The sequence below is a fragment of the Balaenoptera borealis genome (genome assembly GCF_965194805.1).
Source record: "Balaenoptera borealis genome assembly, chromosome: 5".
Taxonomy (NCBI): Eukaryota; Metazoa; Chordata; class Mammalia; order Artiodactyla; family Balaenopteridae; genus Balaenoptera; species Balaenoptera borealis.
Window position 1 is genome coordinate 145,299,578 of NC_138862.1, and position 17,502 is coordinate 145,317,079.

The 17,502-nt window shown below is 46.4% G+C and overlaps 1 protein-coding gene across 5 annotated transcripts in view; it reads left to right on the top strand.

The window, feature by feature from the left end:
- The window catches only part of RARB (retinoic acid receptor beta), a 675,515-nt gene that overhangs the window by 571,991 nt on the left and 86,022 nt on the right, over positions 1 to 17,502 (top strand). For all 5 annotated transcript variants that reach the window (XM_082392788.1, XM_082392790.1, XM_082392792.1 and 2 more), the window contains one exon: positions 506 to 647. In XM_082392788.1, coding sequence (XP_082248914.1) covers positions 506 to 647 — 142 coding nt within the window. The remainder of the gene's footprint in view (positions 1 to 505; positions 648 to 17,502) is intronic.

Consider the following 17,502-nt stretch of genomic DNA (forward strand, 5'->3'; position numbering starts at 1 on the left):
ATTAAATCGTGTTCTGAATATTATCACGAGAGCTAAATATGTAAAAGCATTTGGAGAAGACTCCATTGGAAAGACCTAATTCTTTCACGAAGCATATAATTTCTTCTGCAAGTGGAATGCTTCTTCTATTGGCTTTCGTGACAGTGGATTCACCTGATATCATTCTGGCCAGCAAGGGAGCCACTTAGGAAGTTAAGCGTGTTTGGAGTGAACCCAGCTCTGCATTATGTTTTCCAAGTGAACTCGCTTGGTATTCATTTTCTTTTAGCAAGATAATAACGGTCAAGTCCAGTTTTGATTCAAAGGGGCTTTCTGGCTTGCAGCAAAGGGAGAGTACTGACTATTCATATTTCACAAGGATTTTAAGGCTTAAATAAGTTAACTTTTCTGCTGCCCTCACTTCATTACTCAGAACGAGCAGTCAATGCATTGATAAGGTTGGCTTTGATTTCTCACGAAGCTCAGTAGTTTTGCTTAATTTTCTCATCTTCTTGGTTGCTTGCAGGGGTTTTTCCGCAGAAGTATTCAGAAGAACATGATTTACACTTGTCACCGAGATAAGAACTGTGTTATTAATAAAGTCACCAGGAATCGATGCCAGTACTGTCGACTCCAGAAGTGCTTTGAAGTGGGAATGTCCAAAGAATGTAAGTGGAGTCTCAAAAAAATTTTTTCCTCTTTGCCTTATCTATAAATATGATTGCTCAGCCTCCAAAATCCAAGTCGTGGAGGACATCAACGTGTGGAATTCAGACATGACACAAATGATAGTTTGCCAAGGGTAGGTGTCAACAGAGATGACATGGAAATAGAATAACTGTGGGGATTTTCTGATACAATCTGAGTGGCAGTTGGTGAAAAGGCAGGAGCTGGGTGTCGTGGACAGCAGGCTTGTATTCCAGAGCGGTTACTAACCAGCTCTGTGTCTCTGAGCCACTGGTAACTGGTCCTAGAGCCACATGGAGACTCTGTTTCCCCATCTCAACAGTTGCCTGTGTTGATGAGAATAAAACGTGGCGAGAGGCATGTGGTGATAATGTACCCTTTTTCAGAGGGTCCATCAACCGTGGTAATAATGTATCCTTTTTCAGAGGGGAGGGAGTGTAAAACTTTTGCTGTCGAAGAAACATTTAGAAACTTGGCACGTTGGCATTTTTCCAAACTCGATTCAGCCCCACCCCTCCAAACAATTATACACTTAATTTAGAAGAGAACATTTGAATAGATTAAAAATGAGTGGTCCATAATCATCTGCTTGTGGGGCTTTGAATTATACATGCAGAGTACATATACAGGCAGAGTACATACAGCACCAAAAGATCACGAAGGGAACAAGAACGTGCCAGGCGCGTGGCCAGGCTCAGGCAGGTGTGAGGAAGACGCAGGAATGTGTGCCTGGTTGGGCGCTCAGTGGAATCGCTGCCCACCTGCCCCCCGCTGCGTCCCGACACTTGAGGATCTGAGTGGGGCACTGGGCGAGGGGCTCTGAGGGGCCCTGGAGATGCTAAGCCACACCCACTGACCCCTATGGGAGTGGGACGAAAAGCCACAATCCGACAGTGGGGTTTGAAGGCTTTATGTGGGTCAGAAGCTCTTGGATTTTGGAGCTGGGACGTGTGGCCATGGGAGCGAGGCCCCTGGAGCCGGGCGGGGCTGCCCCGAGAGTGCGTAGCTGGCCTACAGTAGCTCTGCTGGGAGCTCTGACTTGGGATGTTTCTCGGTGGCCTGCCCAGTGTCTTTCCTGCCCCTCCCCTTTCCGAGCTCTGCCCGGGGTTTACATAGGCTTTTCTACGTCTTGGGTTTCTACTCCTCAGGGAAGACATCAGGGTTGGATCCATTCATTTGCCTCAAGCCAATCAGTATAACCTGTCCCAGCCACAGTCATTGGTTCATGGCGAGCATGTAACCTAGGCTGGTCCAGTGAGAATGAGTTCAAGACTCACGCTCATGACCCATAAAAGGAAAAAAATGGTAAATCAGACTTCATCAAAATCAGAAAATGTCTGCTGTTCAAATGACACTGTGAAATTAATGACAAGCCAAGCCACAGACGAGGAGAAAATATTCACAAATCACATATCTGCTAAGGACTTACATGTAGAATATGGAAAACCTCTGAAAATTCAATGATGAGAAAGGAAATAACCCAATTAAAAAAACAAAACTAAACTAAAATTCAGAATTGCCAAGATTATGAAAGACAGACAGGCTGAGACATGACAGCTAAGTACAAGGCATGGTCCTGCAGTGGAGGAAAGCTACCTATGAAGGGCATTATTGGGACAGTTACTGAAATTCGAGTATAGGTTGTCAATTAGAATATCACATTGAATCAACTTTGCATGTCCTGACTTTGACCATTGTGCTATTGTTGCATAAGAGAACGTTCTTATTCTTGATATATGCCACTAACTCCCCATGGTCCAACAGGGCTGTGTGTGTGTGTGTGTGTGTGTGTGTGTGTGTGTGTGTGTGTGTGTGTGTGGAGAGAGAGAGAGAGAGAATGAAAGAGAGGAAGAAAATGTGGCAGGATATTAAGACTTATGAATCTGAGTGAAGGGGTACACAGTGAAGGAGTTCCTTGTACTATTCTTGCAACTTTTGAGCAAATCTGAAATTGTATCAAAATAAAATTACTAAAACAAAAGACTCATGCTTCGAATATTGGGGCAGAAGTGTCCTGCCTTCTGACGCATGTGAACAAGGAGATGCAAGTGTTCTCCAGCCCCAAGGGAGCTCAGCTATAGGACAGAGCAGGCTCTGTGGATGGAAGAGTGGAAAGACAGACAGAACTCGGGCCCTGACTGGCATCCCTGGAACCTCTGCCTCCGGATGGTTTGCTTTTCTCTCCGCCAAGGACTCATGAAGGCAGTTGAGGCTGGGGTCTTATTCATAATCAAGGTCCCGATGAGCAAGCATGGGGCCACCAGACAGGGATGCATCCTGGGTACGCCGTCCCTCCTGGGAGGGTCCCCTCCTCCAGGTGGTCCTGTTGCCCGCATCTCAGCCAGTTCCTTTGATCCCCTCCAAACTTTAGAGCGACTGAATGACTTTTTCCTTCCAGACTGAGTTGGTGTAGTACATTCTCGGTTATCAAAGTACTCATAGCTTTGGGACTTTGAAATGGTAAATATTCACGGTGTGTGAAAAAGCATGATACCGAACTGTATGATCTTAATTCCATAAAAATGGATGCTTAGTTGTGTAAATACAGAAACGAGACCTAGAAGGACACATCAGATGGTAAACTGCTCTGGATTACGGATGGCTTTGTTTTTTGCTTCTTGTGTTTTTTGGTTTCCTATTATGCACAGGTTAACTTTTAAGAAATAAATGTTATTTTAAAAACCTTTTTAAAAAAATCCATGAACGTGAAGCTTTGAAGCTAATCTTTACTTAGCTCAGGCCCCAAACCCTAGCACTAATGAGAAAAGCATGATATTGCCCTGAAATAGGCAGATTATTTATATGCGTAAGCGAGGCTCACAGGATGAGCCCCTAACTCCCCATTTTTGGTCTGATATTCTGTAGATGTGGATATTACACTGCAGTTCTGTGGGAGAATTTCAGTTCAGGCTAAAATTATAAATGAGTAAGCCAGATGTGGACCCAGGGTAAATCAGTACTTTTGCATTTATTTTGCGTGGGCTGGAGACCCATTTCCTGCTTACATTACTTAAAACCCATATCCTGCTTCTCCGTAAAAACTGGAAGCTTGGTTGCCAATTTAGAAAAATAATGTTTACACCCACAGGAGAACTCTAGTTTCAACCCTCAAGGGACTTATCACCTTAATTAGATTTAAAAATATAGAAATGGGAAGAAAATGGGATCATTATGCCCAAGTGAACAAAAATAAATATATTTTCTTCAGAAGGAAACCGAAGGGGAAGAAATATACACTTGGAGTATAGTGACTGAGAGTCTAATAGAAAATTTTAAAAGTTGAAACAGAAGGAAGCAGGAACATAGGAGAGTCACTAATCAGTTATACCACAGTACCCACCACTGAAACAAACCCAGGAATAACAGAGACTCACAGGATGGTGGAGCTGAAAACGGATCTTAGAGATTGATTTCCACTCACCTCTCTCCTTTGACACACGAGTATACCAGGATGCAGAAAGATGAAACGCTTTTCGCAGCAAATCCGCAACTGGCTAAGGACAGAGCCAAGCTTACAGTTCAGGTCTGCCACCTCTGCTTTCCTTTGCAGCACCAAGATTAGCAAGGTTTGCCTTCCTCTGGGGCCAGAGGTCATGTCACTTCACGAGTATGTATCAGAACCCTTTGGACGCAAGGGACAGAAAACCCAGCTCCCACCTGACATAAGCTAAAAAATCACCACATGTAACTGGATTACACGACCGGATCCAAAGGCTCACATTTGTTTTGGGGGGCATTCTCATCGTTCCTCTTCATCTCTCATAGCTGTTTTTTTGGGGTTTTTTTTTTTTTTTTTTTTTTGCTGCGTTGGTTTTGTTTCTGGGAAGATTTTCCAAATGGCTAATAAAGTTGGCCAACCAATAGCCTGCCCGGCAGAAAGAGAGAGCCTCAGAACCTCTGTGAATGCAGGACTTTGGGGTGTTGGGGGCTGAATACTGTGATTGGCTAGTTTTGGATCGTGTGCCCAGCCCCGGACCCCACCCAAACCACAAGAGCCAAGGGTGTGGAAGAAGTGTTTCTCGGTGGGAAACCAGAAAGTCAGGAGACAGAAACGACTTCATGTTCCCCACGAAATATCGTCTCACAGCGCTGTTCCCAGTACGTTCTTATTCTTTATGCTGCGGGGGAAAAGCAAGAAAGAAACCTGAGAATCATCCCATGGTAGCAGCTAACATAGACGCGGTGTTTTCTATGGGCCAGGCACTGCATTAACCTCTTGTAATACTTCATACCATTTGATCCTCATAACAACCCTGTAAGGTAGGTTAGTTATAATTCCTCTCTCCCTCCTTTCCAGCAAGATGTGGAAGCTGAGACACAGAGAGGTAAACTTACTCAAGGTAACACGGTTGGTAAGGCGCAGCCCTGGAATCTGGGCCCAGGGAGCAATATATACTGCATGCCGTAAAAAGCAGCCTTGAAAACTCTGGGTTTTATTGCCAGTGGTTAATAAAACAATAATTACACTCCTTGCTACATATTAGAGATGTACGCCCTGGAAAATCATGTGCAAATTTAATTTTCATAGATCAAATTTGGTTTTAAAAGTATAAGGGGATGTACTGGTAAAAGAAATCCTTTATTGTGTGTCCCGTCAGCAAAGCATGATTATTTCTTCATTTTTCTGTTCTATAAATGCTGGTGGGTATGCCTTATATTTTCCAAGGGCTTTTGTACAGTAGGGGAACCTTTTTTGTGGAGGAGTAGCTCTTTGTCAGACCATGGGATTTGAAAGCGGTAACAGTAAGGGGAAAAAAATCGATTTTCAGCTGCATTCTAAAAGCAGTACAAAAATCTATGAAGAACTTGGGGAGGAAGCAAAGGAAGTAACACGACTCTCAAGTTGAGTGATGAGCTTCTGCTGGCGGGTGGGAGGCTTGTAACCGCGTCAGGCAAGGAAAGTGTGTAGCAAAGCCCTAAAGTATGAACAAGGAAAAAAAGGATCAACAGTAAATGAAGACACAAAATTTGGGATTGTCAGTGAGCTATGCAGACAAGCTTACGTCTGTGATGGGGAGGGAGCCGGTTGAGACCACGCTGCTTGGAGACCACAGGAGCTGAGCACACGCATTTGAGTCAGTTACGGAAATCCCAGCGATAGTTCAGGTCTTTCAGCCAGCGATCCTCAGACTTTTAAAAAAGGGTCAAATAGAAAATCTTTCGGCTTTGTGGGCCGTATGGTCTCTGTCTCAGTTGCTTAACTCTGCCACTGTAGCACAAACACAGCTACAGAAAATACATGGGCGAAGAGGATCTGGCTGTGTCCCAGTACATCTTTATTTACAAAAGCAGGTGTAGGGCTGGGTTTGGCCCGAGGCTTGCAGGGGCTCCCCCAGTGGTGACCTCACCCCCAGCTCGCCCCCGCCCACCGTCCCCTGCTTTCCTCCAACGGACCGTCACCCAGCTTCCAGCTGCCCTGGAGCCTGAGGACGCGCGAGCCTCACACCTGCACGCTCCGGCAAAGGCTGTGCCCCGGGGTTGGGTTTCCACTCGTTTGTCCGAGGAACTGCAGGAGCCTGCTGAGGTGCCACTTGTTCTTCGAAGCCGCCCCCGGACCCCACCCCACACTCGTGGCAGAGTTATGCACTCTTCCCCCTGCGCTCCCGCGGGGCTCTGGACATACGTCCAGGAACCACAAGCTTATAGCGCAAGGCTCCCTGGCTTGATTATAAACTCCTGAACGGCAAGCATCCTGTCTTCCTCACCTTGTAGGCCGAGAAGTTAGCACAATGCTTTTCCTCAGCGAAGTTAGAGTGGCCAAGTGGTTTGTTTACTTATTTATTTATTTTTTATTGGAGAATGATTGATTTACAATGTTGTGTGAGTTTCCGGTGTACAGCAAAGTGACTCAGTTATACATATACACATGTCCACTCTTTTTAAGACTCTTTTCCCATATGGGCCATTACAGAGTGGAGTATTGGTTCCCTGTGCTCTACAGCAGATCCTTATTAGTTATCTATTTTATATATAGTAGTGTGTATGTGTCAGTCCCAGTCTCCCAACTTATCCCTCCCCCGACGCTTACCCCGCCCCCCCCGCCGTAACCATAAGTTTATTTTCTACATCTGTCACTCTATTTCTGTTATGTAAATAAGTTCATTTGTACCGTTTTTTAGATTCCACATATAAGGGATGGGTGGTATTTGTCTTGCTCTGTCTGACTGACTTCACTCAGTATGATAATCTCTAGCTCCTTCCATGTCACTGCAAATGGCATTATTTCATTCTTTTTTATGGCTGAGTAATATTCCATTGTATACATGTACCACATCTTCTTTATCCATTCCTCTGTGGGTGGACATTTAGGTTGCTTCCATGTCTTGGCTATTGTAAACAGTGCTGCAGTGAACATTGGGGTGCATGTATATTTTCGAATTATAGTTTTGTCTGGGTATATGCCCAGTAGTGGGATTGCTGGATCATATGGTAACTCTATTTTCAGTTTTTTAAGGAACCTCCATAGTAGCTGCACCAATTTACATTCCCACCAACAGTGCAAGAGGGTTCCCGTTTCTCCACACCCTCTCCAGCATTTACTGTTTGTAGACTTTTTGATGGTGGCCATTCTGACCGGTGGGAGGTGATACCTCGTTGTAGTTTTGATTTGTATTTCTCTAATACTTAGTGATGTGGCTGTATTAAGAGATGACCAAACCCAGCATCTCCCTAGCTTTACATCCTGAAAAGTTGTCAGTCACAGAGCCTTTCTGGGTATAGCTATTCAGCTGTCACTCACTCACTTCTCTGCTCCGGGCCCAGAACAAGTTATGCACTTTCTCTGGGGCTGTGTTTTCTACCTGGATGCGAGGAGCATTACTGGTGACTGACAGCCTGGGCGTGATGTGAGAATTGATGCTTTTCATCCTGTTTAGACAACAGTGTTTCGTCAGTCAGCTGCCTCTTGCCAGTTGCCTCTCCTGGAAGACGTCAGATCTTCTAGTGTGTTTGCTGGGGAGACCGTTGAGCTGAGCAGGCATCCTGTGTGACTGTCCACGAAAGGCCCAGTGAAGGTGGAGAGGCTGAGACGGACAAGGGGTGGGATTGCGGCTCCCTTTTGCCAAACCTTGGTGATACCGACCAAGGTTCTTGGCCTCCTCAATCAGTAGAAATTGATCAGAGGCCAGACAAGAAATTCAGGCAAGGCTTTGTTGGGTCCCCTGCTGCAGCAGAGGGGAGTGAGAACAAGCAACAGGTTCCCTTGCTCACTTGCCCCCTGAGTGGGGGGCGAGCTGGTTCCTTATATGGGGTGAGGGGAGGGGTTTGGCCAGGGGTCGGGCCTGAGGGGTGCCCTAGGTGGTCTGCCCGCCCCTTTGGTGGTGCTGTGTGCAGGGGGCATGCGCAGTGCCCTGCTTTTGCTCCCAGCTCTTCAGAAGTGGCAGTTGGGTTTTTTGGGCTTTTTGTATCTTGTTGTCCATAATTTGCCCCAACTGGACATGCACACAGTTATTCTTAGTCCCTCATAGTTTCTTTGTATTGTGTTGCTGGAGGAGACGTTTGTCCAGGTGCAAGCCCTGCAGCACAGACAGACAGGTCCCAGGTCCCAGCCTGTCTCATTGTCAGTGAAGTTGCTCACAGACAAAAGGCAGGGGTGCCGGGACCGGCTGGGCTTGGGGGAGGAGAGTGGGAGATGAGAACTAGCCTGAACCAAGACTCGTGAGCTGTGATGAAGGGGGAATTGTGGCCCCTGGCGCCTCTGACATGTGCCAGGTTCCGTGAGCCTCTGGCCTTCAGGTTGGGCGCCCTCCACCCGTGTCTGTAACAAAAGATGTTAGGGAAGGTACTGAGGCTGTCACCCCCTTCTATTTCTTCTTTCCTTTCTCAAAATCACTGGCTTTTAATTTACAAAGGACCCTCTTTACATTCTCTTTGAGCTTATATTTATATAGTCCATGCCTTTGAGGGGTAGGCAAAACACGTCTTTGATTTTGTGTGAGAATGCTGTTCGGTGTTTATTTCACAGCATTTTTTTTTTCCTATGACAGTTTCATAAGTGTTTTTGTAGAATAGAGCAATTGAATAATCTCTGAATTTAAGAGTCCCTAAGCACTCATTGACAACTTCTCATTTGGGGCACATTGAGCTTAAAAACAGCTTTTTATAAAGTCTCTAAATTCCGATTTATACTTTAGATGTGAATGTCCCCATGGGTGGGTTGGATGCCATAAATGTGCTTTGTACGGACACTTAGATACTTCCAGGAGAGGCTTTTGTTGTTCTCTGTTTCTCTCATTTCCCCTTTAGTGTTAAACTTGCATTAAAACAAACCTTTTGGATTAAAGGCACTTAACCTCAGTTAAAATCACTTTTCTTGGTGCACAAATTATATTGATGTGCTCGTTGGTTCTATGGCTGGATTTTACTGGCTTACTAACGAGGAGATTCATATTGTCGGTTGCCTTGTGTACTTGGAAAATTACATAAAAATCATCATCAGGTCACGTAATGTCTTTCTAATTTCAGTTTATTTCTTCATTTGTTCCCATGTCCTAGCCCGTTACTGTGTTTCTGAGGTTCACTGTGATCATTTTGCTCTGTTCAGCAGAGATGCAGCATTAACCCTGCCTTCTCCCCGCCGCACACAGATCCCCAAAAAGCCCCTCCCCCTCAGCCCCGAATTAAATGAAAGACTAGAAACTTTATATTTTTATACCTAAAAACGTCATGGAAGCTGGAAAATAAAAATCTGCTGCCCCATTCCACTGACCACATGTTCATGTTTTCCCACATCTGTCCAAGAGATTTAAAAAAAAAACAAGAACAAAAAACCCCCACCAACAGCAGATTGCCTTTGGGCACCTGCAGGCGGTGATGTCCGCCGCGGGGCTTGCAGCCCCTTAGCACTCAGGCTGCAAAGGAAGTATTCAGATTCCTGCAGCTTTACGAACACATCATCTCCCCACAGCCTGGAAGGGGGACGCCGGGCACGTTCTCACCTTAGAAGAAGGAGACATTTCCATTACACAGCAGGACAGAGCAGAGGAAGGAGCAAAGGGCTTTGAAGGGAGCCTGAGCTGGGTTCGAATCCGGCCCTGCTCTCGAGCTGTCTCGTCTTGGGCAGGACGCGTGCTTTTGCTGCAGGGCCCGAGCTGAGCCCCAGCGTGAGCAGCCTTGCTGGCGGGTCTCGTGCCTCGGACCCTGCCTGGCACATGGTCGGTTCTACATAAAGGACACCTGTTCTCTCAGGTTCTTCCTCTGCTGCTGACACAGGCTCTGTTCTCTGCTGTCGCTGCCGCAGCTGGTTGTTATTTTAATAACTACCGCCTTGGTCCTCCTTCAGGAGGCAGGTGAAGGGCGGAGGCTCTGTTGGTATTGAATTGTTTATGGTGATGCGGTTTAGATGTACGGCCCCGAATATTATGTCACAGCATTAAGAAGAAAGCTTGCAGACATAGTTTCTAAAATAAATATCCGCCTTCCTTGGCTACTGTAAACTTCGAGGAGGGTGGCTCACCTGTCCAGAGATGCTGGGACGTGTAATCAGAGAACGGGACAGGATCCTGGCGTCATGGAACCCTACTCCATGGGGAAAGCTGAACTGGGGTGTTGGAAAGGATGCTTTCGTGCATCGTCAGCTCAAGGTGAGGCCTTGCGGTCTCTCGGGAGGTGCCGAACCCAAGCCAAATTGCCCCCCCCCGGGAAGGGCCCCTCCCTCCCAGCATCTTCCTTTTTTTGCCCACATGGCGCCTTCCATCTCTCTGCATTCTTTTCTTTAAGATTTTTTTGATGTGGACCATTTTTAAAGTCTTCACTGAATTTGTTACAATATTGCTTCTGTTTTATGTTTTGGGTTTTTGGCCGCTGAGAGGCATGTGGGATCTTAGCTCCCCGATCAGGGATCAAACCCGCACCCCATGCATTGGAAGGCAAAGTCTTAACCACTGGACCGCCAGGGAAGTCCCTCTCCAAATCCTCTGTTTGGGACTCTGTGGCCTGCCTTTCCCCTGGATCCTTCATCTCCTTTCTCCCAACCAAGTCTCATCACCTTTCGGCCTCTACCCCGGCACTGCACTTGCCGTCAGCCGTGTGGGTGATACGGGCACAAAGGGCTTTACCAACAGCAGGTCTCCCAAGACTTAGGTCATCCCATGTGCTGGGGGGGCAGGAACGGTGTTCTGATCCTCAGTGTGCTGAGGTCCAGAGAGGCTGGTGCCTGCCTACGTCACGGTGCCGGCTTCAGCCCGTGGGTCCAGTTCCAGCCCCTGGGTCTCTTCAAGCTTCACTTCGCTTCTCTAACGGTACAGTTCTTACGTACGTTTAATGTTACAAAGCTTTCTGTATCTTCACCCATCTCTGTTCCCAAGGCAAGGCACATATTCTATTGTTTACATATATGATTTGATGTTATGTACTAGTTTAATACAGTATTTCCCCTAGTGTAAACTCTGCCCACAGTGATGTGAAACATAATTTAGGGAGTGCTGAATAATATCAAATCATACGGTGGTAAAGTTATTCCCTTTTCAGTCAATATTCATTCAGTCTTTTTATTGCCAGGGAGAAAATCCGAGTTTGTTGCTGGTACACCCTTAATTAATACCTCATGAACCTTTGGTCCCCACTGTTTTTAACAGAGAGGACAGGCAACTGTCCCTAGTGAGAAGTTGTATTTATTTCAGAGGCGTGCAAACTTTCTTAAGTGTCCAGATAGGACATGTTTTAGGCTCTGCAGGCCACTGGGTATTAGTTGCCCTGATTGCAGCGTGGAAGTTTTATGAAGGAGCATGGCTTTGTTGCAGTAGAACTTTATTTAGTGAAACTTTATTTACAAACAGAGGCAGTTGACCTGAAAATGCTGTCTGTGTTTTACTCTTACCTCCTATTTATGGCCAACGCTACTGGTTTCCCCTTTGTAGTAGTAAAATCAAGTTCTCTAAAATTTATCTAACCAAAAAATTAATTTAGGCAGAAATCATCAGAGGGTACTGGCCTCTGAGCATGTGACAAACCGTGAAGGTAGGCGTGGACTGAAGTTGGACCCACGGTGGTTTTCTGTATCAGCTGGTCAGGTGTTCTTGCACCTCGACAGGAACAGAACAGCATCTGGGCAGCCTTGGCCCCTGCAGAGCCCTGGGCCTTGCCAGTTGGTCTGGATCCCCCTGACCTGCCTCTGTCCAGCCCTCTCCCCACCCCGAGCTACCCCCCTAGTGGACGGTATGGGCCCTGCTTTGCTTGCATCCTTGGGTTCGTCCTGTTCTGGTGCAAGGAGGGGTCGGTAACGGGTGGAGCCGTGGCGGTGGGATCTCAAGCATCCAGACCACCTGGAGCGGGAGCGGGAGAAGCCAGGGAGGCCTCCGGGGCGGTTTACTTGCGTCCCTGCCTCTGAAGAGCAGCGTCGTGGCTGGAGAGCTGACCCGACGGGCAGCTGGGGTTCAGGCCTCAGCCCAGCCCTTGCTTAGCTCTGTGCCATCTCGGGCAGGTTATCTCACGTCTCTGTGCCTGCGCTCCCCGGTCTGTAACACAGAGACAATCACAGTGCCTCCCTCAGATGGCTACCGTGAGGACAAACGGATTAATCTGTGGCCGGCACTAAAGACCTTCCTCAGCCAAGTGTTGGTCCTTCGTGCTCCCACCCTGCTACGATGATGACCCAGCCCGGCCTACGGAGAGCAGCCTGTGTCATCGTCAGTGTGGTTCTCAGCGTCTGTACGGCGCAGCTGATGCTCCGCCCAGCCCAGCGGTCCATTTATTCAAAGCAAGGGGCACCCTTTGGTGCGACATCTGTCCTTGCCGCTCAGAGCCAGGCCCCACAAAGCGGAGCGCTGGCCCTGAGCCCGGTGATCCTGTGCCAGGAGCCACGGCCCTTCGCCACCTGCAGAATCAGCTCTGCATGAATCGGCGTGGGCGACACCGTACACACAGCCACTCAGCCTGCCCGCCCCATGCTGGTCTCTTGTCCTGCTCCCCAAAGACCCCCACGCGAGCTGCCTCGGGCGGTACTGTCCCCGCCTTCCTCCCCCTCTGTGCTAACCCACCTCCCTCCTAAGTGTGCCCGTACGCTCCTCCAGCAGCAGGGGCAGGCGGGGGGCATTCTCACCTCCCCACAGCGTGACATGCTGGCGGCACCTCTGCTGGGTGACTTTCAATGTCAAACTTGTTTTGAGTTCAGGAGGTAGGTGTGTGTGTGTGTGTGTGTGTGTGTTTGTGAGAGAGAGAGAGAGAGAGGGAAGGAAAGAGAGAACAACAGGTGTCCCTACACGGGCTGGGAGCATCCTGAGGACAGGCACAGAGTCTTATTCTTATTTGGGTCCTCAACTTAATGCCTTCTATTTAATAGATAGTTCTGGAATGGATTAGAAGCAAAGGGTACTTGAGAAGTAGAGATTCTGAATCAGGAACTTTGATCTTCCCAAGAGCTAAAGATTTGAATCAATATACAGATATATTGAGCCTGGTTTCCCTTTTTGTTTTGCCCCCTCCCCTAATTCGCACACCGTAAATACTAGCCTACTGGCCCTTTCATGACACGAAGTCTTGATATCGTATGTTCCGCGGTGGATGTAACCAGATAGAGCTTGTAAATAGGTCCTAACAGAGAAGATTTGCTTTCTCTCAGAACTGTACACACCTTAGACACCATATTTAATCCACTCTATAATTTGTTAAGGTGCACTATAATTTTATGCACCGCTAAAAGGAAAATAGCGCTAATTAAACTAAGACACAGCAAAGATTGTAAGACAGGTGGCAATTTCAGAGAGAGAGAGAGAGAAAGAGAGGGAGAAACCAGATCTCAGCCCTGTAAGAAAAGGAAGCATCTCACATTCTAGGCTGGAAATATCCTATGTTTTCATCTGGAGCTATTTTTCATTCTGCTTTAAATAGACATTGATGGTAAAACCTCAGTGCCCAAAGACAATCCCCAGCACAGAGAGCTGGCTGAGTAAATATGCAAGTACTTCTAAAATAGCCAGCAGAGAGCCCTTTGTTTGGAAACAAATGTCTCTGTGAAAATAGCAACCCGAGATTCGCCCGCAGCCCCTGTGTTCTGGGTGATGAGCGTGGCCCTTTAAGTGTCCTCTCCCCGTGACAGCAATTCTCTGGAGGGTGGCCATCTAAATTGCTCCATAAATCCACGCACACAGTTCAGTCTGGAATTTGCTCTTCCTGGAGTGGGATTGAGCACTTCAACCAGTCTGCCATCGCAGAGTATTAACAATCACAGTTAGGTTATTTCTCCGTTTAATACTGGAAAACCAAGAGTTGCTTTGATCTGATTGACTGGATTGATAGAGACAGGTGTCTTTTTAGCGCCGGCACCAAGGAGAGAGTGCTCTGTTTCCTCAGAGAAGGGATGTCTTTGCCCCAGATTCACACTTGACTGTTCTAACACTTCACTTCACCAATATAATATACCTCCATGATTTAAAGAAAAATTCTGATCGTTTTATTTTCCAAATGATTTTAGGACGGAAATGTCCTGCTTTGACGTTGGAGGATGCAAGTCCCCCCCCCTTTTCTTGGCTTGTTTCTTTTGGAGGTGTTCAATAACATCGCCGGGTCAGACTCATAAACAGTATTTTGATTCAGCAACATAGTTTAAACCTTAAAATAGAACAGAGGAATTTCACTGGTGTTTCAAAATAGACACACTCAGGAGGCAGTCATGATACAGTGCTTCCAAAGGAAAAGATAAAAGTTGCTTCTAGGGCTTCCCTGGTGGCGTGGTGGTTAAGAATCTGCCTGCCAATGCAGGGGACACGGGTTCAAGCCCTGACCCGGGAAGATCCCACATGCCGCGGAGCCGCTGGGCCCGTGAGCCACAACTACTGAGCCTGCGAGCCACAGCTGCTGAGCCCGCGAGCCACAACTGCTGAAGGCCGTGCACCTAGAGCCCGTGCTCCGCAACAAGAGAAGCCACCGCAATGAGAAGCCCGCACGCTGCAACGAAGAGTAGCCCCCGCTCGCCGCAACTAGAGAAAGCCCGCATGTGGCAACGAAGACCCAACGCAGCCAAAAATAAATGAATTAAATAAATAAATTTTTTTTAAAACGTTGCTTCTAGTAAACGCTGTCAACTCCGGGATTTAATGAGGAGGGGCAGAGAATCAAGTGCAAACTGTAATGCTTGAAGGATTCCCACTTTGTGTCCTGGAAGTGGGGGGACAAAGTGCTGGAGCAACTTTGAATGGAAACTTGGCTGGACTTTGAGCTTTCAGAAATGTGAAAATACGCAGCTCCGAGTGTACTCCTGCCCCCCAGGAAAGGGGCATCAGGCCCTCCTCCTGTCTCCTGGGCCTGAGCCAGCACTTGGAGTTGGCCTTACCCATGTCCCCAGGTTGATGACGGGATCCGGGGCTACAGAACGCAAACCCCAGTGTGTTTTTGCAAATAGTGCCTTTTTTGGGCTTCCCTGGTGGCGCAGTGGTTGAGAGTCTGCCTGCCAATGCAGGGGACACGGGTTCGAGCCCTGGTCTGGGAAGATCCCACATGCCGCGGAGCGACTAGGCCCGTGAGCCACAATTACTGAGCCTGCGCATCTGGAGCCTGTGCTCCGCAACAAGAGAGGCGGCGATAGTGAGAGGCCCGCGCACCGCGATGAAGAGTGGCCCCCACTTGCCGCAACTAGAGAAAGCCCTCGTACAGAAACGAAGACCTAACACGGCCATAAATAAAATAAAATAAATAAATTTAAAAAAAAAATAGTGCCTTTTTTGTGGCTCTGTGTTCCTGAGTAATAGAATTTTATGTCCATCAAATTGAACAGTGGTGCTTTATTCCACCAGGAAGGCTTGCACTCCAGTGTTCATTGCAGCACTGTTTACAATAGCCAAGACATAGAAGCAACTTAAATATCCATCGACAGATGAATGGATAAAGAAGATGTGCTACATATATATGGAATGGAATACTATTCAGCCATTCAAAAGAATGAAATAATACCATTTGCAGCAACATGGATGGAGCTAGACATTGTCATACTGAGTGAAGTAAGGTGGACAGAGAAAGACAAATATCATATCACATATATGTGGAATGTAAAAAATGGTACTAATGAACTTATTTACGTAACAGAAATAGAGTGACAGATGTAGAAAATAAACTTAATGGTTACCGGGGGGTAAGAGTGGGGGAGGGATAAATTGGGAGATTGGGATTGACATATACACACTGCTATATATAAAATAGATAACTAATAAGGACCTACTGTATAGCACAGGGAACTCTACTCAGTACTCTGTAATGACCTATATGGGAAAAGAATCTAAAAAAAAGAGTGGATATATATATACATGTAACTGAGTCACTTTGCTGTACACCTGAAACGAACACAACATTGTAAATCAACTATATTCCAATAGTAATAATAAAAAAAATAAAATAAAAAGGATTAACAATACCAAGAGTTGGCGAGATGTGAAGCAGCTGAACTGTCATACGGGGCTGGTGGAAGTAAAAGTCAAGCCAAAGTTTGGAAAACTGTTTGTCAGTATCTACTAATGGTAAACATACCGGTGTGACCCAGGGATCCCACTCCTGGGAAGAGCCGCAGGAGAAGTGAGTGCACAGCCTCCCAAAATACACATACGAATGTTCACAGCGGCTTCGTGCCTGAGAGCCCCAAGCTGGAAACAGCCCCTGTTTCCAGCCCCAAGCTGGAAACAGCCCACGTTCCAGAATGTGTAAATAAATTGTGACCTATTCAAATAATGGAAGATGCATAGCAATAAAAAAAGGAACTAATGACTAGTAAATGAGACAGCATGGGTGAATCTCACGGACACAATGTTGAATAAAAGAACTCAGAATAAGAGAGAATATTCTGGATAATTCCATTTGGATAAAGATTTTAAATGAACAAAATTAATCCAGGTGCTAGAGATGACTGTGGTGGTTGCCCCAGGACTCTTGTGGATGCTCGATGTCCTAAACATTGATTGGGTGTGTACATAGCTGTACGTGTATGTTTTACCTCCATCACAAAGAAAAAAAGACTGAAATGTGGAAGCAGGGTTGGAGAGGGCCCTGGACGGCCATCCTTCCTGTGCATAGAGACATTATCGCAGACGAGAAGTGTAACGTCCTCTTCTTAGAAGCAACCTACGTGTCCATCGACAGAGGAGTGGGTAAAGAAGATGTGGTATCAATACATATACACAATGGAATATTACTCAGCCACAAAAAGAATGAAATCATGCCATTTACAGCAACATGGATGAACCTAGAGACTATCATACTGAGTGAAGTAAGTCAGAGAAAGACAAATATCATACGATATCACTCACGTGGAATCTAGTTTTGTAAAAATGACATAAATGAACTTACTTACAAAACAGAAACAGACTCACAGATTTCAAAAACAAACTTATGGTTACCAAAGGGGAAACGTGGTAGGGGAAGGGATAAATTAGGAATTTGGGATTAACATATGCACAGTAATAAATATAAAATAGATAACCAACAAGGACCTACTGTATAGCACAGGGAACTCTGCTCGATATTCTGTATTAACCTATATGGGGAAAGAATCTGAAAAAGAATGGATACATGTATATGTATAACTGAATCACTTATCTGTACACCTGAAACTAACACAACATTGTAAATCAACTCCAAGATGAAATAAAAAACAAGAAGGAGAAGAAGAATCCTCCGCCCTATAAGACACTAACGTTTCTTCAGGAGTTGTTTAGACCTCTCTGCCTTTGCCTTTTCCTCCGATTTGGGACCTTTTTCACTTGCAGCTCTGAACACTTCTGGAGCACCAGAGGTGGGATGTTATCCCTGATTTACTCTCAGCCCTCTGAGGATGGTTATGTAACACCTCTAATCTCATCAGCCCAACTAACCAGCTTTTCCCTTTGGTGCCATGCACTGCAAATTAATAGCCCATGG